Raw genomic sequence first — 24,637 nt, 5'->3', positions numbered from 1 at the left:
CGCAGTGTGAAAATTGCTCTCTTTGTGCGTCATCGTCCAGGGAATCGTGTGTGGTTGCCATAGTAACCCGGTCGTCTTGCCTCTGCCTGTGTATACAGTATAAGAAACGGCGTGTTTTGGCGTGTGTGTGTTGGTGCAGGTCCACCCGGACAATGACGACTGGACGTGCTTTGAACAGACCGCCAGTCTGGATATCAAGTCCTTCTTTGGCTTCGAGAGCACAGTGGAAAAGATTGCCATGAAGCAGTATGCCGGCAGTATCAAAAAGGTGCGTGCATCTTTACGAACAGACGCTGCTGAATGTAACTACGATCAGTCCGTGACATTTAACCATGAGTCACTTCATGCTGTGACTGCATAAATGAACTGATGTGAACACGAAGCAGAGACTGAAAAGGGCCGTTTTGCTGTGAAACCAATGAGTCATCTTTAATTTAGAACAGATCTCAGCAGTGCTGAGTCCTTCCCTTTTTCTTCTTCGTGTGTTTTTGGAAATATTCACTGCACAAAGATGTGAATAAGTTTCGTGTGAAGATCTGTATTCTCACATTTATTCTCGTGTTCCTCACAGGGAAAAGAAATCATCGAGTTCTACCTGAAGCAGCTCGAAGATGAGGGAATCACTTACGTGCCCCGATGGACTCCTTCCTCCGACTCCCGCGCTGTCCCCAGGCCGACCAGCCTCTCCACCAGCTCACCTGTCCTCCCCAAACACACGAGCACACTCGCTGTCTCTGCCCCGCAGGCCACCGACGCCAAAGATGGCGCCTCTCAGGATGCAAAGCAGGACAGCAGCACAATGCAGACGGACAACTTTCCCGATATCCTGGCCGGTACACCTGAAGGTTTGTGAAGCAGAGTAATTATGTGAGATTATGTTGCAGTATGAGGATTTCTATGGTTGTGAGGACATTGTCTGTCTATAATGAGCTCTATTCCATGATTATTAAAGACATGTGAACTGTTATCTTTCTAGTTTAAGTTTTAATTGATCATTTTAGACTCTGTTTATGCGGTTACTGTGTCAGAAAAAACGATATCGTGCGCACAGATGCAGTTTATGCAGTTTCAAAGGCATATTTCACCTTGATTTGCCTGTCAGAATTAACATGTTGATTGATATCCTGTTTTTTGGGCAGCAGACAAGCTGGATGCAGACTATATCAAACGTTACCTGGGTGACCTGACCCCCCTGCAGGAGAGCTGTCTGATCAGACTTCGCAAATGGCTTCAGGAGACGCACAAGGGAAAGGTGACGTGCTTATTCGTTTAACCTTTATCCAACCATTAAGAACAGGAGTCTTGGGATTAAAAATCTATTTTAATCTCTTTTAGTTTCAGTGTTTTATGGATAAACTGCAGAGACTATCAGATGAGGTCGTTATCAGTTATCACGGGTTCATTTACATCCTCTTTTAATTTGCTTAATGAAACCAGGTCCCTCAAACTGGGCTGATTCAGAGCAGCATATCTACCCCGACTTTCCCAAATCGGTTTGGGCTTTAGGGGCAGTTAAAAGGTCACAAGTCATGGGAGCAGAGACGAAAACCTCCCAAACACTTTTAACCTTTTTCATTCATCACTTTCCCCTTATCGGTGCTTTTTGACACGCTGATGTTGCTCTTTGGAGATTCGCACACATCAAACTAGCATTGAGGAACCAGACAAATCCAATGCAATGAGCAATGATGAGGAAGTGTTTTAAGGCTTGTTATGATATCCCTTTGTAGACTGTATCCCCGCAGTCCAGCGCAGACTCAATACTAGCAGAAAAAAACAGGCACCAAAGACGATAAATCATCTGTTAGAATCCTAAAATACGTGTTCTGGGATACAAATGCAGTCTGAAAAGTCTTAAAAAATGGAAATATCTGAGGCTTTGCTTCATTAGAACTGTACGTTCACCCAGTTGTTGACAAATCACCTGCAACTCTCTTTGCAGATCCCTAAAGATGAGCACATCCTGCGCTTCCTGAGGGCCAGGGACTTCAACATCGATAAGGCTCGGGAGATACTGTGCCAGTCTCTGACCTGGAGGAAGCAGCACCAGGTGGACTACCTGCTGGAGACCTGGAACTCTCCACAGGTCCTTCAGGACTACTACACCGGCGGCTGGCATCACCATGACAGAGGTACCTACCAGTCACCCCCAGCGACAGCTGAGCAAGCGAACGCACTCACATGCACACACGCAGGCAAACGCATGTCAAGATTTATGCCGGCTGTGTCAAAGCTGCCCTATCGAGTCCAGGATCAGCTGCTTCCTGGAGTCGGGTCACACCCAGAATATCATGTTCTCATCGCTTCAGAGGACACTCCAGCGCCGGTCTGACTGCGCAGACATGTCATTCTCTACAGACCCGAGTATCATAAATCAGTTTCTGCTCGTCTGCTCCCACGTTGAAGGGAATCTAATCTTTTCATTGTGTTTTATGTGCCGTCGAGAGAACATTTAAGCATTTTGTCACTTATTGTCCTGCACCAGAGCAGATGGCAGCCATTGTGGACATTTCCACTTAACTGGCATTTGTGTGCAGTGTAAATAGCGTGTTCGATCATGTAAATATTTGTTTTACTCTATCAGATGGCCGTCCTTTGTACATCCTGAGGCTGGGCCAGATGGACACCAAAGGTCTGGTGCGTGCCCTCGGAGAGGAGTCTCTGCTCAGACATGTACGTAAAACAAAGAGCTGTTCAGCTCGTAGGTTGCTGAGGTCAAAGGTCAGACAGTTAATGGTTGGATTACCAGTTAGAGACTGAATGTTTGGCAGCATTAACACCAGGATGCCTGCTTATTTATGTCATTGTGAGGCCTTTGAGGACCAAATGCTGGAAAAATAAAGTTGTGTTCGCGTCATTTTAGGTGCTGTCAATCAACGAAGAGGGCCTGAGGCGCTGTGAGGAGAACACCAAGGTGTTTGGGCGACCCATCAGGTAAATCTGTGGTGGACATCAGCTGAAAATGACTGAGCACCAGCTGTTTATCAATGCATTATGAGCTGTTCTTCTGGCTGTTAGAATAAGACTTAAAGAGAAGGAAATGAAGCACGTTGACGTCTGTTTGTTAGATGAAAATAAAGAATATCGTAGAGCAGAGTTAGTTTCTCATTAAACTGCTGAAGTGGTCATAGATGAACAGAACCGTGGGATTAAGTGGACCCACGCAGCTCTTTGGATTCGGGTCAGCACATTCAGACATGCACGGCATGAGCGAGCCCAGAGAATTCACTCCCCAAAATGGAAATGATGCACAGGGCCTGCGTGAGAGCCGAGATGGTATCTGTCACCTGGCACCCGGGATGAGAGCTACGCTGGGAGGGAAGTGTGAGCGATCACATCACGGCTCTCAGGGCTCAGAATTAGCCAGCTTTACCATCACCGCTTAAGCCCCATGTCAGGTTGACGGGTGATAAGTGATCAGAAAGAGGCAGCTGCCCACTTCAGAGTGAGCATGGCATGAGTTTATCCACACTAATCCTTTCACTTCCTTCTCTGTAGCTGTTGGACATGCCTTGTAGATCTGGAGGGGCTGAACATGCGTCACTTGTGGCGACCAGGGGTCAAGGCGCTTCTGAGGATTATTGAAGTCGTGGAGGCAAACTACCCTGAGACTCTGGGACGGTTGCTTATCTTGAGAGCACCAAGAGTCTTCCCTGTCCTTTGGACACTGGTGAGAGCAAGAGGGACTACTTTATATTCCAACGATATTACTGGGTTACAGTCCTGTGCAGAAACGTTTAGCCACCACTTATTTCTTTATGTCTTGCTTCCAAGGACCCAAACTTTCTTGTGATGTTTTCAAGTGGTTTTTAGCAATAGTTCTCCAGGCTTTTCTTTGGACACTGGCTGTTTTTTCAGTACACTTCTTTTACCTGACCATTTTCAGAGGATAAAAAGGCTCCAAACTCAAGGGATGAACCAGTGTTCAGACAACTTAGCAAAGAACCAGTTTTAAGTTGCATCTTTAAGCACAAAGACACATCATTTGTTCCCATTTCTTTAGTTGCATCTATGAAAAACAGCAAAGAAAACACAGTTTGACAGACAGAAAATAGGATTTCTGCAGCAACAAGGTGATTCCCAAAGAGCTATTAGCTGAAAACTTGGCATATCTCAGCATGGTGTGCAGTGTGTCCTTAAAACATTTGAGGAAACTGGACAAGTGGAGGACAAAAGAAGAAGTGTCAGGCCTAAAAAACTATCTACAGCAGATGAACAGGATCTGAAAGTGATGTCCTTAAGAAAGAGGAAAAAATCCAGCTGTGACCTGACAGGACCTGAGAGATGCATCTGGACCTTCAGCTGATCCATCTACTGTTGGCCCAAGCCTCATCAGAAATGGTCTCCATGGAAGGGTGGCTGTCAAGAAGCCGTTCTTAAGGAAGGGAAACAGGGAGAAAAGGCTGAGCTATGCCAAATGACACAAGAAGTGGACTGAAAATCAGTGGCAACAGGTCTTATGGAGGGATGAATCCTCCCCAGAGCCCGGACCTCAACATTATTGAAGCAGTGTGGGATCATCTGACAGAGAACGGAACAAAAGGCAGCCCACATCCAAAGAAGAGCTTTGGGATGTCCTTCAAGAAGCCTGGAGAACTATTCCTGAAGACTCCTTAAAGAAATGACAGAAAGCTCGTCTCAGAGGGTTCAGGCTGTGTTGGAGAATAAAGGAGCTCAGACCAGATATTCACTTTAAAGTAGCTCAGAACTGAACAAACTCTGTTTTTTGCCTTATTTACTGTATTTATATTCATGTTTTACTGGCAGAATATAAAGAAATGAGTTGTGGGTCAGTACATTTTCACAGTATTCTATTGAACTGATGAACTCATGATTCATTCCAACGTTGTTGTTCGGTTTTCTGTGAATCGTTTTCTTTTAAGTGCAAAAACTAGGTGTATTGAGCTTATTTTGGGTGGAGCTCTGTTTGTTGTGGTTATTTAAAGAAAGTGTGGTTTTCTCACTCTCTGAAGGCAGCTGCTGCCACTTCTTCTTTAGATATTTTTACTCATCTCCATTCTTGTTTGTTGTCTTTTCTGATGGGGAATCGAGGCATTTCTCCATCTGATATCCACCTGTAAACCCGGTAATTTGGTCCGTTTTTATTGTTAACATTCAGCTTCTAGTGAAAGCTTCAGGCTGCTGAGGTAGACCATGAAAGTAAAACCACTTCCTTGTTATTTTTTGTGCCTCAAATGATCTTAACTGCACGAAAAATTGCTGAACCTATGTCCAATTTTCTGATGATGTGGAGAAGTAAAGGGTGGCTGAAGGACTGTTTCTGCACAGTATTTAGCAGCTTTCTCCCAGTCACTCATGGCAACATGTACCTCTTTCTGTAGGTGAGCCCATTTATCGATGAAAACACCCGCAAGAAGTTCCTGATCTATGCAGGCAATGACTACCAGGGTCCTGGAGGCCTCGTGGACTACATAGACAAGGAGATCATCCCTGACTTCTTAGGAGGGGAGTGTATGGTGAGTACTGGCTAAAAAAAATCCATCTTTGGAAGCTTTACTTTGAGAATATGACCACTGATGCCGATTTTTCTCCTCTGCAGTGTGAGGTCCCGGAGGGTGGCCTGGTTCCCAAATCAATGTACCGCACCAGCGAGGAACTGGAGAACGAAGACATCCGCCTGTGGACGGAGACGATCTACCAGAGCGCCAGCATTTTCAAAGGAGCTCCGCATGAGGTGAGGGTTGAAAGACAGAGGAGAAGATGGGTCGTCTGTGGCTCTTTCACAAGAAATATGTAGGTCAGGACAGCAGAGAGCTGCAGGGTGTCACTGATGGAGATTCTGTTGTGACTTCTGCCATCTGGTGGACGCAGGCTTGTAAAATCTTTTTGGATTAGGATGTGAAACACGTGTGGAGTGTCTTTGTAAAATAATCTGACTGCTGCTGTGAATGTTATATAATTCATACCAAGGGACGGATGTCCTGTGATATTTAATCTTCCCTCTGGGCACGGGTCTCACGTCCCGAGTTCAGGTCAGGAAACAGAAAAGCAGCACCTCGGTGACAGCAGATCAGCATCTGGCGCCCACAGGCCGCCTCACATGACCTCCTGCAGACGATAAGATGATAACAACAAGCCTAAAAACTACTGTCAGCGCGACACAAGCTAACAGCAGAAGGAATAATCGGAATAACTGTTGGTGTTCCTCAGGAATCCCCATTTTCTGCTCAGGTCACACTGTAAAATAAGTGGGAAAAGTGGCTAAATGTGCGTTTTATTTCCTCACTTCCGTCCAGCTTGTGATTGAGATCATCGACGCGGCCTCGGTCGTCACCTGGGACTTCGATGTGTGCAAAGGCGACATCGTTTTCAACATCTACCACTCGAAGCGGGCCCCCCAGCCGCCACGTAAAGACCCCCTGGGAGCACATGGCATCACCTCCCCGGGCGTCAACAACGTCCAGCTCATTGACAAGTCCTGGACTCTGGGCCAAGATTACAGCATGGTGGAGTCGCCTCTGACCTGCAAGGAGGGCGAGAGCGTGCAGGTATGCGTGTGATGGTTCTTCTTGCTGGTGATTGCCTTCTTCCTGTCAGCCTTCCAGACTCTATGAATCTTTTCCTTCCTCAGGGCTCCCATATAACACGTTGGCCGGGTTTCTACATCCTCCAGTGGAAGTTTCACAACATGCCGGCGTGCTCAGCCACCAACCTGCCGCGGGTGGACGACGTGCTGGCAACCCTGCAGGTCTCCTCACACAAGTGTAAAGTCATGTTCTACACTGAGGTGTTGGGCTCTGAGGACTTCAGGTTGGTACCTGAACTGAGTGTGTGTGTGTGAGTGAAAGATAAAAGCTGTTTTCACACATGAACACTGAACAAAGTCTGCAGAAACGGGTACAGAGATAGTCTGAGTCCCACCAGGGGAAATGCCCCGAAGCGACTGGGTTGCCAGGTTGGAAATGTAGTTTTATCGGACCAGAGACATTATCATGCACTCGTCATCACTAAAATAACAAGTCTATTGCTGCGTTATAGTCACTCAGGTGTTGAAAAGCGTCTAACAGACTCCCGGCTTTGCATCAGCAGGTGCGTTAGACTAAATGTCCCCGAAAACAATGACGAGTGGGAACTAATGAGCCGAATCATGAGGCCTGTTAGGAACTTCTGAGGCAACGCAGCATGTAGCTCACATAGAAAAGCACGATTAGCTTGAATCTTGTCACATGGAAATGGAAACGCCTTCAGGGTCCACTAAAAAATCCGACAAGACAGTTGCGACAGGCTGATTACAGCCACACATTCACAGACTGGTGAAATGATCGTATATTTGGCCTTTTTTGGGATTATTGATCAGACACAGGGCAAAATTATCGTACAAATACGATAATTATCTGAGCACTGAGCGGGGTGTAGAACACGATGCAGACCGTGTTCTGCTGAGGTCGGTGTTTTTGTTACAGCACATTAACAGCTGCCATTCATGTTCAATGTCAGCTGGCGTCGATGAGCGGCGCGTCGTGAGCTTTGAATGTTGAAAGAGGCTCAACTTTATGCAAATGAGCAGCGACGCGACGCAGCCGATCTGGATTCTGAAGGCGGAAAAAGGGCAGAACGAGAGGAAAACCATGGAGTAGAAAGGAACCGATGCATATATGGATTATTATATGTTTGGTATTTGAAAGCCCCGCCCCTTCGGCCTCTTTGGCTTCTTCGGCTGCAGAGGCGGCGGGTTGTAAGCGCCACTCAAGACGCTTTTGGTGTGAGCGCCCGGTAAGGATGGCGACTGAACTGTCATTACATCGATAAATTTTGATTTTCGAATAACTCGATTACAAAAAAAAGTCTTCAATGCAGATTATTTGCTTCGATGCTTCGTTTAATTCACACAAACATGTGGGGCTCAGCGGTTATTACTGCTGTCTGTTACAGGAGCAGCAGTGCTTCGTGTTTCTATGACAACAATATCTTATTATCAGTGGACGGGTCTGATACAACTCGGTTGCTATTAGTCTGGTTTCAGGGTTATTTTAGGTCAAACGAGTGCGTTCAGGTGTTCAACTGGAAGCTCTTAAAGCCGCCGCAGCGTGACGCATCCAGTCAAGCTAGCTAGCGTTAGCATTTAATGTAGCTAAATCAGACCTGAACTCGAGTTAAGAACAAAAAACGTGTCCGATTGCTCGATTAATCGATGTTTGAGGATAAATCCACAGTATCGGCAAACTGGGGCAGCTGCCATTTATGCTCCATGGGGTTTTGGATGAGGGTTACAGGGTTATTTAAGCTTCGCTTCGGCCCTGCGTCTGTGGTCCTGATCACCAGGTGTTTTAATAAATGAGGAGAAGCCTTTTAAAACTGCAGCAAAAAGCTGTTTCACTGCTGTTCTTACACAACTTTGCAGTGGATTCTGTATGATATCATCATCCAAACACGGGACAGAACCCGAGGACAGAGAATATCCACGAGGGTCCTCACCTTAATTTCACTGATGGCTCCCTCTTTGAGGCGTAATCAGAAACATCAGTGAAACCAGATGTTAGTGTCCTGGTTCACTGATCCTACAGCACGAGCTCATCCAACAGCTGTTGATTTCAGCTGATTTTTACTTGTTTTTCCCTCTATCACACTAAGTTTCTGCCCCACATGCAGCTCCTCCTCCTGTTTAATGGAAAATATCGAGAAAAAACACACATCTGTAAATGACATCTGTCCATATTCTTACCTTTTCCCCTTTGTTTTACCATGATGCTGTGATAGTTTTGCCATTATTCCGTTATTGCTGCTCATTTTCTCCACTCTTCTTTCAGTATATCCCTCTCTGCAACCTGCCATTAATGCCACGTATGACATTTGATACTTGATTATGAAAGACCTTTGAGAGCATCATGAGTTTTCTAAGTGAAATGAAGATGCTTCCTGCCTTCCTGACTCCTTTAATCCGTCTCTTTCTGTCCACTCCGTCCCTGTTCTTTCGCTCACAACCCCTCTTCCTCCTCCTCCTGCTCTGTCTTCCGACTGTGAAGAACGGCTTGCTGTGATGTGCAGAGTTTGTAAGTGGCTCAGTGTTTGCCTCCCTTTTTATTTTAGCACTTTAGCACTCATCCTTGCTGCTTTTGGCTGCTAATCTCGGCGCCCCTCCGTGGCTTCTAATGCAGCAGGAAGATGCTCGTTTGCATCTGTTCTTGTGTGTGACTGCTGTTAGCGCCGGCTAACAGGAGGTTAGCGCTTTGTTCGTGCTGAGAAAGACTCGCTGGCTTTAATCTCTGTCCTTGCATGACTAACTGTCGGGATTTTTTAATTTGGGTTAAGATCGGTAAAACACGCACACGTTTCCTTCCATCCTCCATTTTAATCCCATCTCACTGATTGTCATTTTATTTACTTTCTAAAAGACACACAAGATCATCATCTTGCTCATTCTGGCTGCTTCTAACATAATTTCCTAATCACTGACACGTTAGGTGGAGATTTAAACTTCCTATTGTTTAAACTCGCACCCCGAAAGGAGAAAAAAACACAGAATTTAGTGTTTTTGTCTCTGTGTCAAACATTCAAAGTGACGTGAGTTGAGGGTTGTTATCTTGGGACTCTTTGGTGGGTTAAAGAGTTATGATGAGTGATAACCAAAGACTGATTTAAGAAATAAAAGCCTTTATGTCTTAAAAAGAGTCTTAAATCTGCAGTACAGCTAATGGCCAGCAGGGGGCTGTGACAAAAGGACCTTTTTCCTTATTTGATTTGTTACTTTGGAACATTTTCAATCAACAGGATGTTGATTTGTACATTTAAAACACAGAAAACAGATGATAAAGCAGTGTTTACCTGCTGGGACATGTCTGCCTTTTCAGAAGAACCCCTCGCTTGTCACGTGCAATTAAAGAAACAATTCAACAGCTTATTTGTCCACATGCCGTAGACACTCACCTGTATTTGATCCACAGTCTTTGGTTATATGAGGAGTTACAAATGCATGCCGTGATTTAGGTTCCACAGATGTTAAAAATCACGTTAAGCATTTCACACTGAGGATTATCAAGCTTCTCGTCTCCTTTTTCAAGGAACCTGATGAGTATTAATGCAGTTATTATGGGAAAAGTTCAGCAAACTAATGCTTATACTCTGATAAAAGCTCTCACAGCTGTCTGGAAGCACAGTGACGAGACGAAACAATTCAGACTTTAAACTCACAAGGAGCCAGAAGCTCTGAGGAGTGCACGACACTCACAGCCCGGCTTTCTGGGCGTTAGCCGCTAAGCTAAAGCTAAAGCTAAGGCTAAAGCTAAAGCTCTCCTTCGGGCTCACATGAAAATGTCTGTTTTTACGTGTTGTTTGATGCTTCTTCTGACGCTGAGGCTCAAAGCACATGAAAATCAACTCATTAACAGAAAAAAGCATCAATATTTCTGCAAACAGGAAGTTGTTGGTAGTTTGTATCTGTTGGTTTCTGCCTGCTGTTTGCTCGGCTGCACAAAGCTCAGACACATGGAGCCGCAATCTTGGGTCAAACATAACCGGAATAGATTTTATTGGTGAATAATCTTCTGTGTGTTGATCAGCGGGATAAAAATGGAATATCGGGATCCTAAATTTAGCCTCAACATGTCTCACTTTGTAGTACAGCCCTCAGATCAGCTCCGAAACACTCGTTCTGGACCCAGCTCAGTAGATTGGGAGCCTGGTGGCTGATGGGAAACCCTTTAAAACCCGATGGCCCTGCTGGTTTTAGCAGCCTGAGCGTTGTGTGTCTCACAGAGTGAACGCCCACTGCTGCATGGTTCTGCATCATGAGCACGAGTCCTGCGCACACGGTGCTCTCAGTCGGGCCTCAGCAGACTGGAGCTGCTCAGGTGTGAAGTTACTGATGTGTGATTCATGCTCACCAATCTGTCTTTTCTCTCAGGGGTTCCATGACCAGCCTGGAGTCGAGCCACAGCGGCTTCTCTCAGCTCAGCGCCGCCACCACCTCCTCCAACCACTCCCAGTCCAGCTCCATGATCTCCAGGTAGAAAACGACCCCCCAGATCTCCCCATTTACTGCCCTGACCATCCACGTGGAAACCAACCCTTCTCCCGCTCCCCCTCCTCATCGTCGTCTTTGGACTCTGCTCCTCTTGCACAGCCAGTCTCCGTGGAACTGATGCACTCTTGCACAAACAGAAGACAGAGCTCTGAAACTCTGAGGCAAAAAGAACTACAAATAAAGGGCTGATTTTTGCACAAAAGGGTCGTACATTTCGTGTCTCTGCCGGGCGGCGGCTGGAATCGGGCCGTTGGCAGAGTCTGGAGCCGCAGCTGAAGGCTGAAAGAAGCAATATTTTCATCCTGTGAGCTACGACACCAGATGGAGACACTGGAGGCGCTGTTACATTTATGCATTTACATGAACTCTCACTCACAGAGAGGCGAGGCCACGACACCTCGCTCCCGGCTGAGTGCACCGGATGAGCTGTTACAGGCAAACACTCGGGATGCTGCACAAAAAGTGTTCGCCATGTTGTTACTGGAGGGGTTTGTGTGTTTATAGGTCAAAGGTGGGTGGATGGGGGTGAGCATCTGAACCGGAACTCATTGTATCACAACTTAGCAGCTGAAGAGGAACATTTAGACGAATATTTGACCTGATTTCTGACTCTTAGCGAGGTAATGAGCTAAAAGCAATAACACGAGTTGGACTTCCTACGGTGTGAAATATTTCTATTTATCATTCATTATGCGGAGGGTTGAGGGTGCTGGCTGCAGGTGAGCTTTTTGTTGCGAGCCGTGCACAGGCAGGCGGAAACTGAGCCACACAACCGACGTCTGAGGCATCAAACCACCTCTTTAAAATGTTTGATTCATGCTCTGTTCGCTGCCTGAAACTCCAGCTTAGATGGGACTCCTGACTTTAAAGGGCAGAGGGAGAATGTGTGGTTGTGACATCACTGATACTGTAAATGTGGTTGTGACGGCGGGTGCTCGATGGGTGAAGCAGTGTGGCCTCTTACTGCATGCTCACATGGGTTTATGGGTCTATTATTTAAAGAGTTAAGATATTTTAAGAGCCATGTGTCAATAAATACCATTTTAGCCTTCGTAAGCATCACTTAGGAACCTGCTTTCTTTCCAAGGTGACCACTGGAAAGGACGAGTGAACATTTCAAAAGGCAACCTCCGTTTCTGTTGAAGTACACTTTCTAAGCAGCGATGACGTTGCCGTGGTTACTGAGGGCAGCTGTCGCAGAACAGGAAAACGCGGGAGCATCTTCCTGCTGGTTTTTGGTGGGTGAAACGGCTCATTTCTGCCCGTTAATGGTCATTAACTGCAATAACATGAAATGCTTTGCTGAGAGAGGACGCTGTGAGTGTGTGTGTGAGGCTGTGAGACGGCTGAGGGTGTGAGACGGCTGAGGGTGTGAGACGGCTGAGGGTGTGAGACGGCTGAATATTTGCCTCTTCTCTCTTTCTGGACCACCTCACCTGCGGGAGACTCCAGTCAGGTGGTTCGTCTGATCAGAACTGCTCTAATTTTTCCTTTTTTCCTTCTCTTTGTCTCTTGTTGCACTGCAGTTTAGCTTCTTTCCCGTTTATCTTTAGGAAGTGAACCTTTGATTGAAGCCATAGGCACTAAGATGTGTTATCACTGAGATGTTTCTCTGTACAGAAACCTGAAAATCTCCTGCTTCTGACTCAATGAGGGCTATAACTGTTGACTTGTCGGCACATTTGTCTGTCTTTCGCTTCCTTTTCTGGCATCTTTGCATATCTTCTCTTTACCTTGATGTGAGAAACTGTGTAAAATACATGTTTGGATTAATGAGAATATGGCGCATTTACATTTTTGAAGACATTAAACTTGAATTATGAGGGAAAAAACAGATGTGTACGTGTCATTTTTGTTGTGTGGAACTCGCCAGTTATGGACCGGATGCTGTTAAATGTCACTGTGCTGCTGGCTGCTTTCATCCCTTAAAGATTTGATTATTAATGAGAAAATTTTCTGCATCGCTGAGAAATTATTATAAAACAAGAGTTGTATCTTTTTGTGGAAGATTATATTAAATCTTAGTGATCTATTATTAATAGCCAAGTAAATAAGATAAGACCTGAGAGATGCATCTGGACCTTCAGCTGATCCATCTACTGTTGGCCCAAGCCTCATCAGAAATGGTCTCCATGGAAGGGTGGCTGTCAAGAAGCCGTTCTTAAGGAAGGGAAACAGGGAGAAAAGGCTGAGCTGTGCCAAATGACACAAGAAGTGGACTGAAAATCAGTGGCAACAGGTCTTATGGAGGGATGAATCCTCCCCAGAGCCCGGACCTCAACATTATTGAAGCAGTGTGGGATCATCTGACAGAGAACGGAACAAAAGGCAGCCCACATCCAAAGAAGAGCTTTGGGATGTCCTTCAAGAAGCCTGGAGAACTATTCCTGAAGACTCCTTAAAGAAATGACAGAAAGCTCGTCTCAGAGGTTCAGGCTGAGTTGGAGAATAAAGGAGCTCAGACCAGAGATTTACTTTTAAAATGTTCATGAGGGGAAGATCAAAATGTCACAAGTGAGAGACAAACTTGTTGTTTCTCACTTTTCCACCTCCTCAAAAGTTTTTTGGGTCAAATCATCAGTAATAAATCAACTTTAAAGCATAATAAAGGAGCTCAGACCAGATATTCACTTTAAAGCTGCTCAGAACTGAACAAACACTTATAATAAGACGATAAAATGAATTGTTGTAATTCACCTTCACCTCCGCTAGATGTCAGCATTTCTAAATTTTTCCCCTCAGTGACTCCACCTCATTTTCCACGTCACATAATTTGCGGAAGTAAACATTCTTCTTCGCTCTGTTTCTTTTTTTTGTGTAATTGCTGTTCAAAGAAATTAGTTTTTTAACTTTGTGTGAGCAGGATGACGCACGCGCCCGCTCCTCCGGCAGAAGATCTGGTCAAACAGTGGGAGAGGTCCGTGAGTGGTTCTGTCCTGCACGCGCTACACTTGACGTCACTGCACCTTATTTATCTTTGGGCTTCTCGCTGTGGTTTGCAGACCTCTGATCGGGGGTTGATTAAAACTCGCACGCGCCCCATGAGCTGACAGATGTTGCTGTAACTCTGCCAGCAGCTGCAGTCCTCCCCAGCAGGCACCGAGTTGTAAATTTGTGACCAGTCCATTGATGACAGCATGACTCCATGAAATGAGTTTCTGTGAGCGTGTGTGCGGCTGCACGAGGCCAGCAGAAGACCAGAGAGACATCGTCATCATCATCAGAGAGCGTGCACTGGGACTGATTTCAAACTAGATACACTCCAGATGTCGATTCTTCATTTTCTGGGCTTCAGAGGTCATGTTTTAGTCCACAGAGAATAACGTGCTGACATTCTGATGATTAACTTATTGCTTCCAGCTCATGAAATGTGAAAAACTGACTGAAAACCGAAGGTTTTTCTGTACGTTGACTGTTTTCCTCATTTCAGAGCAAATCTGCAGACATCCAAACTATGAAATAACACTTAAAAAATGTCCCTTTGTGGTCCCACATTACCTCAGATGCAGCTCTCTGTCGGTCTTCCTGGTTAAACACCCTGAAGTGAGCCTGGAGGTGTGTTTTCGTTCACTGTCCCGTTGAGTTTTAACGTGCTCCGAGACCTAGAATGAGCAAACTCAGCCATAAACACTACAGTCTCAGAAATGTGACGGAAGCAGGCTCCACAGAGATTGGAGGAACCGATCCAGACTGCTTCTGTGCAGCTGTTTTACAGAAACCAAGGAGTCCCATTTAACCCAATTTAATGCCATCAGAAGGGGGTTTTTTTTGTGGTAAAAGCTTTGAAATCTATCATTTTGAGGAGCCCGGATCAGTGTTTAGGGGATAAAGTGTGGCTTTAAAGTCACCTACAGGGTCAAAGGTCATTCTCCAGGCCTCACACAGATTTCCACTGGTTTCATGTTCATTCCATTCATGATTCTTCCTCTAACTGAACTCCCTCTGTGGCAGTTTCACGCTGTTTCCTTCTGATGAATCATGCTGATGCCACTTGAACCCTGTGAAGGATGCATGCTGACACTAATCTGAGGGGATCTCTGAGGCTGGTGACTCTAATAAACTGATTATCTACGTTAGAGGCCAGTCGAGGTCGTCCTGTCTTTGGATGTTTTAGTGTTTGATGAAGAGACGTTTGAGTTCCTTCCAGATTATAAGACTGACTGAGAGTTTAAGTAGTGAAAAAAGGTCATTTCTCCTTGTTTTGGGTGGCTGATCTTTACATAAAATGGATTATTTTAGTTGGTGAATAGATCTATTTACCGCATAGTTATGCTTCCTCATAATACAAGTAGAGGTCTCCAACACTTTGAAGAAAGAGGTAATCTAATTGTATTTATTTATTTAAACACACTTTAGTTTACCTGTATTTATTTATTTAAACACACTTTAGTTTACCTGTATTTATTTATTTATTTAAACACACTTTAGTTTACCTGTATTTATTTATTTAAACACACTTTAGTTTACCTGTATTTATTTATTTATTTAAACACACTTTAGTTTACCTGTATTTATTTATTTAAACACACTTTAGTTTACCTGTATTTATTTATTTATTTAAACACACTTTAGTTTACCTGTATTTATTTATTTAAACACACTTTAGTTTACCTTTATTTATTTATTTAAACACGCTTTAGTTTACCTGTATTTATTTATTTAAACACGCTTTAGTTTACCTGTATTTATTTATTTAAACACACTTTAGTTTACCTTTATTTATTTATTTAAACACGCTTTAGTTTACCTGTATTTATTTATTTAAACACGCTTTAGTTTACCTGTATTTATTTATTTAAACACTCTTTAGTTTACCTGTATTTATTTATTTAAACACGCTTTAGTTTACCTGTATTTATTTATTTAAACACGCTTCAGTTTACCTGTATTTATTTATTTAAACACGCTTTAGTTTACCTGTATTTATTCATTTAAACACACTTTAGTTTACCTGTATTTATTTATTTAAACACACTTTAGTTTACCTGTTTTTATTTATTTAAACACACTTTAGTTTACCTGTATTTATTTATTTAAACACGCTTTAGTTTACCTGTATTTATTTATTTAAACACACTTTAGTTTACCTGTATTTGTTTATTTAAACACGCTTCAGTTTACCTGTATTTATTTATTTAAACACGCTTTAGTTTACCTGTATTTATTTATTTAAACACACTTTAGTTTACCTGTATTTATTTATTTAAACACGCTTTAGTTTACCTGTATTCATTTATTTAAACACACTTTAGTTTACCTGTATTTATTTATTTAAACACACTTTAGTTTACCTGTATTTATTTTTCAAACACACTTTAGTTTACCTGTATTTATTTATTTAAACACACTTTAGTTCACCTGTATTTATTTATTTAAACACACTTTAGTTTACCTGTATTTATTTATGTAAACACGCTTTAGTTTACCTGTATTTATTTATTTAAACACACTTTAGTTTACCTGTATTTATTTATTTAAACACACTTTAGTTTACCTGTATTTATTTATTTAAACACACTTTAGTTTACCTGTATTTATTTATTTAAACACACTTTAGTTTACCTGTATTTATTTATTTAAACACGCTTTAGTTTACCTGTATTTATTTATTTAAACACGCTTTAGTTCACCTGTATTTATTTATTTAAACACGCTTTAGTTTACCTGTATTTATTTATTTAAACACGCTTTAGTTCACCTGTATTTATTTATTTAAACACACTTTAGTTTACCTGTATTTATTTATTTAAACACGCTTTAGTTTACCTGTATTTATTTATTTAAACACGCTTTAGTTTACCTGTATTTATTTATTTAAACGCACTTTAGTTTACCTGTATTTATTTATTTATTTAAACACACTTTAGTTTACCTGTATTTATTTATTTAAACACACTTTAATTTACCTGTATTTATTTATTTAAACACACTTTAGTTTACCTGTATTTATTTATTTAAACACGCTTTAGTTTACCTGTATTTATTTATTTAAACACACTTTAGTTTACCTGTATTTATTTATTTAAACACACTTTAGTTTACCTGTTCCCACATGTGTTAATTCATAGTTTAGATGTCTTTGACAACAGTGAAAACCTTTCAGTTATTTGTGATCGTGTAAAATTAGCTGTTTCATTAGGCCAAATTATTCTCTGGACAACAGTTGTTTTTGTCCAGCCTTTTAATCTAGATTTTTCTTCAGGATTATTTAGGATTAAGGTTTGAGAGTAGCAAGCTCTAACAGCACAGCCTTTAGAACTGTGCATCAGCGACCAACCAAACTCCCATTCTCCCTTTCGACAGATGCAAAAATAAATCCACAGCTGTGTTAGAGTATTACAAGCTTGTCACATGTTTTGTTTTAATCTGCAGCGAGCAGGAGTGTCTGAGGCAGCAGGTGGTGGAGGACGACACCGAGGACTGGCAGAGGAGCCCAGGCTTCTCGGGCCTGGAGCGGGTCGGCGGGGTGGACCTCTCCTTCATCAGAGGGGATGATGAGAGCGCCTGCGCCCAGCTCGTGGTGCTGAGTTACCCCGATCTGAAGGTGAGCTGCCTCCATCCCACCCGGTAACTTCAGGTGAACCGAGCTTTGTCGCCCCCCAGTGGCGACGGAGAGGAACAGCAGCAGGTGCACTGAAGGGAAATGTTTGTCTCCTCTCGATTTAAAAGAGTCTGATCTTTTTGTAATTTTTCCACCTTGAATGAAAGGAAATCACAGAATTATGCAGCAGAAAGGTTGTCTGAGGGCTGCAGACGACATTTGAAAACAGCCTTTGGGCACAAGCCTCAGCGATTTCATTTGCTTAAATTAACTTGTGTTTTATGACTTTTGAAAGCTGGTGCATGACTTGGAAACTACTCATGATTTCACTGCTTCTGCCTGGTTGGTCTCAGGAGCCACAAAGGGATTTAAAAAGACTGTAGGTGTCTGATGATGTGCCTCCACATGTCAAAGCTTGTGATTTGTAGGAATGTTTTTCAGAGCTGATGCTTCCTCCTTTTTTTGCTTTGTGAAACACATCTAAAAGAATTGCTGTCATTTTTTGGCAATTATTTTTCAGATTAAACAGAAGAGGGGAAAGAATTATAAAACTCTTTCAGGAAGCTACTTCAGCTAAGAGTGTGGGGAAAAAATGTTGACTAAAAGTACCAAAAAAATAAGAGGAAGTTTGTAAAAGGGAAACGGAAAATAAGATGATATGCCTGAAAATAGAGACCTTTACAGTCTTATTTTCTTCCACAACTTTTCACAGGATGCCTGCTTCCTGTTATAAAACTAATTCATGATATTTGTCTGCACACATTCTAAAGAAGTGTTGCACAGATGACATCTATTTAAATGTGATTATGTTCTCCTCATGCTTTCTTTGCCACCACATGCTGCTTGTGACACCAAAGCGCCGCATGTTCACTTGTACCATGACTGTTCAGTCTGCATCTCAGCAAGCATGTTACTCCTTTTAAGCTGCCAGACAGGTGGTGGCTGCAGCTAACAATACAATCCCTAAAGATTGGAAAAGGTAGCTGACATTTTAAAGGCAGACAGCGCGTCAGGCTTTCTGAACACTCATCCCCTGGAACCTCAGGCGGCTCATTTGTGGAAACCCCTTTAAGCTTTGATGAGAGGTGATTGGGTCTGATGTTTCAGCATCTGAGGCACGACAGAAAATGATTTTTCATGTTGGTCAGAGAGCTCTGACAGCTTGTTCTGTCCCCTGACCCCTGCTGATTCTCCACGTGATACTTTTTCATGGGACAAATGTTAACCTTGGATGCTGCTGCTGAAAATAGATGAGAGCTGCAGAGTGTGTTTACATGTATACTTACTGCCCTGCAAATGATCTATTCAAACATGGAAAAACACAGAATGTCCTCTTTCAGTTTGAAGGTTTTACCTTAATAATGAGATAAATCATTCTAGACATTGTTTTTTTTTAACACAAATTGAGACACAACGCAGGAGATCTTTTTAGCAGCAGTGAGCTGCAGTGATGGTTTCCTGTGGGACGTTATCAGTCTCTCTCATGGTTCTGGAGGAATCTCGGCCACTCTTCTCTCCAGCGCTGCTTCAGCTCATTGAGGTTTGCAGCATTGGTTTCTGCACAGCTCTCTTAAGGTCCCACCACAGCATTTCAGTCAGGCTGAGCTCTGGACTCTGACTGGACCATTGCAACACCTTGATTCTTTTCTTTTTCACACATTCTGCTGTAGATCTGCTGCTGTGTTTGGGATCTTTGTCCTGTTGATGAGCCAGTTTCAGCCCAGCTTTAGCTGTGGGACAGATGGCCTCACATTTGACTCTAGAATACTTTGGTATCCAGAGGAGTTCATGGTGGACTCAATGACTGCAAGGTGCCCAGGTCCTGTGGCTGCAGAACCAGCCCAGATCATCAGCCCTCCACCACCGTGCTTGACAGCTGGTATGAGGTGTTTGTGCTGATATGCTGTGTTTGGTTTCCTCCAAACGTGCTGCTGTGCATTAGGACCAAACATCTCCACTTTGCTCTGGTCTGTCCAAAGGACATTGTTCCAGAAGTCTTGAGCTTTGTTCAGATGCAGCTTTGCAAACCTAAGCTGTGCTGCCATGTTCTTTTTAGAGAGAAGAGGCTTTCTCCTGCAGCCCTTCCAAACAAGCCATCCTTGTTCAGTCTTTTTCTAACTGTGCTGTCATGACCTTTAACCTTTAACATGCTAACTGAGGCCTGTAGAGTCTGAGATGTAGCTCTGGGCTTCTTCACCTTGGGGTGAACTTGCTGGGACGTCCACTCCTGGGAAGATTGACAGCTGTCCTGAATGTTTTCCACTTGTGAATAATCTTTCTCTCTGTAGAATGATGGACTCCAGATAGTTTGGAAATGACCTTATAACCCTTCCCAGACTGATGGGCAGCAACAGCTGCTTCTCTAAGCTCATTGCTGATGTCTTTCCTCCTTGGCATCGTGTTAAACTGACAGAACTCCTGCTTTTATAGAGCTGCTCACACTGACTGATGATCGGTTAATAAAGTCAGTTTGATTAGCAGAATCTGGCTACAACTTACCCAAGTGTGGAAGCAGTAAAATTATAATAATAAATAAAATCATACTTTTCACACGCTGCTTCTGCTTTGCTTTATCTTTTGTTTAATAAATAAATAACACAATATGTCATCAGAGGTCGTATTTACCTAAATTTACAGGTGTATTGTTGTTATGTCACATGTAAGATTTATGAATTGACAGAGTGTGTTCTTTCTTTTTCATGTTACTGTATCCATATTAAATGTGGCAAAGGTATAAGTTTGCATCCCAGCTACTTTTAAAAGGTCTGGAAAAAACTAATGAGCAGAGAGCTTTCAGGGGTTTAATCAAAGCTCAGAGAGAAGATTTAGACTGGAACTGTGTCCACATCTTATGGCACCAGGTGGCTTAATAAAATAAACTGCATGATGTTCAAGGTATGTTCAGACCTCTTCATAAAGTAGCAGATGTTTCATTTTGTTCCAGCTGGGAGATGCTGCTAATTATACAGGTCGTGTGCGCATATGAACTCCCCATCAACACTGGAGTAAATGCATTTAAAGCTCCCAAATTCCCACAGACTTGCTGTCTAAGCTCCTTCCAGGACCATAAAAGTATTTATCTGATCCCATTGTAGTGAAATGACTTGTTTCTGACCCTTGCTGCCAGATTCGGTATGAGGACAGTCAGATGGTGACCCTGACGGCTCCCTACATCGCCGGCTTCCTGGCCTTCAGGGAAACTCCTTTTCTTCTGGAGGCTCTGCAGCGGTTAAAGATGAGCCAGCCTTCGCTCATGCCTCAGGTCTGCCCCCGAACACACAAATGTATCCTGTTTGATATGTGAAACAAATATCTTCCCCTTGTTTGATGAGCTCTTGTAACAGTTATGTAGTAGATGTCCCACTCTTTCTTTATCAAGGTAGTGTTTCAGTTACATGAGATCAAATAACACCTGTGATACTGATGAGTACATTTCTTATATTAACTCCCTGATGAGTATATTTCTTTCCGTATTTGTTGCCTTAAAGCAGAAACTGAGTCACAGAATCTCCATTTAAATAGTTATTTTTCTGTTTCTGTGTCACTGTTTACATATAAACCTTTCCAACAGCTGCCTCCAGTGTTATTATTACTCAACCAATGCAGCTCCAGTTTCCTAACATCCCACATAGCCTCACGTTTTTCACTTTTGCTGAATTACATTGACTTTTAAATGTCTTTTTGTAGTTTGCAACTATGCTAACAGTGGCCAGAATGCTCTATCAATACCCAAGATAGAGTAAAATAGCATGTATTTGGAATGGTTAAAACAATTTGGGAGACTAATTCTCTTTTGATCAGACAGTGAGATGAGAAGACTGACATTTTGTGAGAAGTTGTTAGCTTTGGACGACCAACTAGCTTAGAGCTAGCATGGCTAACTACATCCATGAATATCTCTTAAGCTTTCTCGTTAGCACGTTTTCCATTTGAGTTGTTTAGTCTGTATGTGAATAGAAATAAAACAGATGAAATGTCAATCCTAACATTCTGGGTTATCATTGTTGAAGCAATGCTGAAACTTCATCTGCTGTCTTTAGTGTACGCGTTACACTGTCTTTCTATTTTAATTTTAGAGGATATACCTGCAGAAATGCATTGTCTTTATTGCAATGTTATATCTTCAATAAATAATGGTGATAATAGGACAGTTTGTTGACCTCTTGTTTGCAACTTTGCAAAACCTGTTCAGCTTTTAGTTATAGTTTTGCTCTCAGTGCTAAAATTAGCAGACAAAAATGCTAGCATGCTAAACTGTGAGTTCTAATGCTAATTTTAGCATATTAGCCAACAAAATATCCCTTTTCTTCTGTGCTAACATTGTTGTGTTGGGATTTTGACGTTGTTTACATTTAAAATGATCACCCAGAATTTTTCAAATGTACTTTAACTCAATCCAAAGCCTCTTGGTCCACCTTAAAGACACACTGAAAGCAGACCAAGGTGCTCCTGGAGCGAGGAAAGAGGCCTTGCTCACGAGGGGCAGAGCTGGGAATGTATGTCTAAAAGTCAAAAAATTTGTCACTATTTGCTTTTTTTTGGTCTGCAACCAAGTCAGACTCCAAGTCAGCCAAGTGTAGCAATGACTGAAAAGTTTAGTTCTAGCCATTAGAAGCTGTAATTCAATTAATCAGCATGTTTTCAACACTGCATTTCTGCATTTCAACCAAATCTAATGCAACAGAAGTAAAATATAACAACACTAAACCCATTTCAGTTAGTTTTAAATTACAAAGCTTGTTCAAATGATGTAAAACCAGCCGTACTTCAGGCTCACTAAGTGAACTACAGACTCTGTGACAACTGTGACAAAGCTCCTCTGTTCTCCCTCTCGCTGTTCCTCAATCCGTCGCCTCTAAATCACCGTCTCCCACTCACTTCTGTTCGTCGTGTCTCCCCCGCTTCCTCCCACTCTGTCTCACAGTCACCGTGTGGGAAGGTGTACAGAAATATGCAATATGCACTTTCACATGCACACACACACACAGGCAATCTGATTTACTTCCATTGACATTCATTTTTGAACACACTTCACTGCAGAAATAAGTCTGTGAAATCAACTCTGGCCTCAAGACTTTATTGTTGTGTCAGTTCAAAGATCAGGAAGACTTTCAGACACGTCGTCACACTAAAATCACTGACTTTGCTCATCGAAGGAAGAGCTCAGGTCAAAAATTGACAGAAATTGCGTATTGAGCTTTCCCAATATGCACTGATGTGATTTAACACTTATGTGCATCAGATTAAATCAGATCTGTTGGCTCAGAGTGAGCAACTATATGCTGTTGATACTATTATATACCCACCGAAAGTGTCACGAATGTAGAGCCCACAACTTTATTTTGATATGCTTAAATCTTCCAAGAAGTTATTGTTTGACAAAACAAATATTGACTCGGTTCTTTTTGGTGTGAAGTAGAACCTTTAACCTTTAATCTTTTCTGTAAGGTACACGTTAATCGGCTAATTTACGGTTTTGCATCACTGACAGCAATGATTTACACCTGATGTGAGATAAGGTTAATATTAGCTAATATTACCAATACTGGATCATTGCTCAGTGTATGACAGACTCAGATGACTAAATGATTTATTTTACCTCCATTAACTATTCTAATGTAACAATTATTTGTTCCCTTTTACTCAAATTCTGAACTAAGAAGCTCTCATTGAATGCTTTGAAAAAGACCATTTGTGTCCAGGTAATGCAGTACAAATACATTTAAGCAAACCTGTAATCTTTAATATTTCATGTCATCATTTCACTTATTCCAAAATATTATGTTTTTATTATATTAGAACAGAATGAGCGCCCTCCAAGGTCGATAGTTTTTAGGTTTTTGTTGTGTTGCATATCGGTATCACTTGTAATATCTTGTTTTCATTCATTGTTATTTGATTTTTGACTGGACGCATCTCATTACATCTCAGTCACTTTGCCCAGAGGTATTGATATTTAATAAAATTAATATACATGTGTCGTGTTCCTTGTCAACAGGTGGTGTTTGTGGATGGGAATGGTCTCTTCCACTATAGAGGTGAGGCGGCAAAACATTGAAAACTAGTTGGACTGTTGCTTTTCCTGCTATGAAAAGTTAAAAATGGCGGCAGTGAAATTAGGTAATTGCTTTCAAATCATCTGCACTATTTATGGTACCTGGAAGGTTTAGTTTATCAACATCTATGGAAGTGGTGTGGTTCAGTGTTCTGGCTTATGTGCCTTCATCAGTTCTAACCTTATAGATTCAGTTGGAGTTAATTGGAGTCAGATGTGTTCAGCTGGGTTTAGAGAAAGACTTTAAAGGGGAACACAGCTGTGCTGCAGCGGCGGGCGTCAATGACGTCGTCCCAGTAGACGAGTGTGTAGAAAGCCCTCTATAAGCCCCCCCGATAGCCTCCAATAACAACAACACAGCAGCTATGAGCTAACAGAGCTATAGCACACGTTCATTCATTCATTCTTCTTAAAGTATTGGTGAAATAAAGACAGATAATGCCTTATTTAGAGGCTGCATCCTCTAAGCCCCGTTCACTCCGTTATATGGATCTCCAGTTATCTAAATATCTTCCTGAAGGACGCCGACTTTCACCAAACTGTTCTCGGTGAGCAGATGAACGTATTTCATGCCAGAAATAAGGTCCAGGTTTAAAAATACCAGAGTTCCCCTTTAACTTCCGACTGTCACAGAGCACGGAGTAAATAAACTGTGCTGCAGGGGGGCGTGTGGATGACATCATCCCAGTAGACGAGTGCGTAGAAATCCCTCTATAAGCCCCCCGATAGCCTCCAATAACAACAACACAGCAGCTATGAGCTAACAGAGCTATAGCACACGTTCATTCATTCATTCTTCTTAAAGTATTGGTGAAATAAAGACAGATAATGCCTTATTTAGAGGCTGCATCCTCTAAGCCCCGTTCACTCCGTTATATGGATCTTGAGGACTCTGAATATCTTCCGAAGGACGCCGACTTTCACCAAACTGTTCTCGGTGAGTAGATGAACGTATTTCATGCCAGAAATAAGGTCCAGGTTTAAAAATACCGGAGCTCCCCTTTAACAAAAGTTACGAGCCCTTAAAGGCTTCTTTTAGATGAGATCCAGCATTAGTTAC

The 24,637-nt window shown here is 42.5% G+C and overlaps 2 protein-coding genes across 7 annotated transcripts in view; both read left to right on the top strand.

The window, feature by feature from the left end:
• The window catches only part of LOC140305332 (SEC14-like protein 1), a 29,824-nt gene extending 17,011 nt beyond the window's left edge, over nucleotides 1–12,813 (top strand). Inside the window, exons 5-18 of one of the 5 annotated variants that reach the window (XR_011915349.1) lie at nucleotides 140–268; nucleotides 572–845; nucleotides 1,140–1,252; nucleotides 1,943–2,132; nucleotides 2,585–2,673; nucleotides 2,864–2,934; nucleotides 3,499–3,670; nucleotides 5,343–5,477; nucleotides 5,561–5,695; nucleotides 6,258–6,509; nucleotides 6,593–6,771; nucleotides 8,985–9,011; nucleotides 10,862–12,308; nucleotides 12,341–12,813. Coding sequence is in view for 4 of the 5 variants with exons in the window: in XM_072384145.1 (XP_072240246.1) it covers nucleotides 140–268; nucleotides 572–845; nucleotides 1,140–1,252; nucleotides 1,943–2,132; nucleotides 2,585–2,673; nucleotides 2,864–2,934; nucleotides 3,499–3,670; nucleotides 5,343–5,477; nucleotides 5,561–5,695; nucleotides 6,258–6,509; nucleotides 6,593–6,771; nucleotides 8,985–9,011; nucleotides 10,862–10,967 (1,872 nt within the window). In the remaining variant the exon portion in view is untranslated. Of the gene's footprint in view, nucleotides 1–139; nucleotides 269–571; nucleotides 846–1,139; nucleotides 1,253–1,942; nucleotides 2,133–2,584; nucleotides 2,674–2,863; nucleotides 2,935–3,498; nucleotides 3,671–5,342; nucleotides 5,478–5,560; nucleotides 5,696–6,257; nucleotides 6,510–6,592; nucleotides 6,772–8,984; nucleotides 9,012–10,861 lie in introns of all 5 variants that reach the window. The other 4 variants (XM_072384146.1, XM_072384145.1, XM_072384148.1 and 1 more) reach the window with 4 other exon arrangements.
• A 1,002-nt stretch (nucleotides 12,814–13,815) lies between these two features.
• LOC140304940 (endonuclease V-like) overlaps nucleotides 13,816–24,637 on the top strand; it is a 73,823-nt gene continuing 63,001 nt past the window's right edge. For both annotated transcript variants that reach the window (XM_072383730.1, XM_072383731.1), the window contains exons 1-4: nucleotides 13,816–13,898; nucleotides 17,354–17,525; nucleotides 20,650–20,784; nucleotides 23,521–23,560. In XM_072383730.1, coding sequence (XP_072239831.1) covers nucleotides 13,846–13,898; nucleotides 17,354–17,525; nucleotides 20,650–20,784; nucleotides 23,521–23,560 — 400 coding nt within the window. In that variant the 5' untranslated portion in view covers nucleotides 13,816–13,845. The remainder of the gene's footprint in view (nucleotides 13,899–17,353; nucleotides 17,526–20,649; nucleotides 20,785–23,520; nucleotides 23,561–24,637) is intronic.

Source organism: Leuresthes tenuis, unplaced genomic scaffold (genome assembly GCF_036924035.1).
Source record: "Leuresthes tenuis unplaced genomic scaffold, fLeuTen1.0.hap1 SCAF_4, whole genome shotgun sequence".
Classification (NCBI taxonomy): Eukaryota; Metazoa; Chordata; class Actinopteri; order Atheriniformes; family Atherinopsidae; genus Leuresthes; species Leuresthes tenuis.
This window is presented reverse-complemented; position numbering and strand designations above follow the sequence as displayed.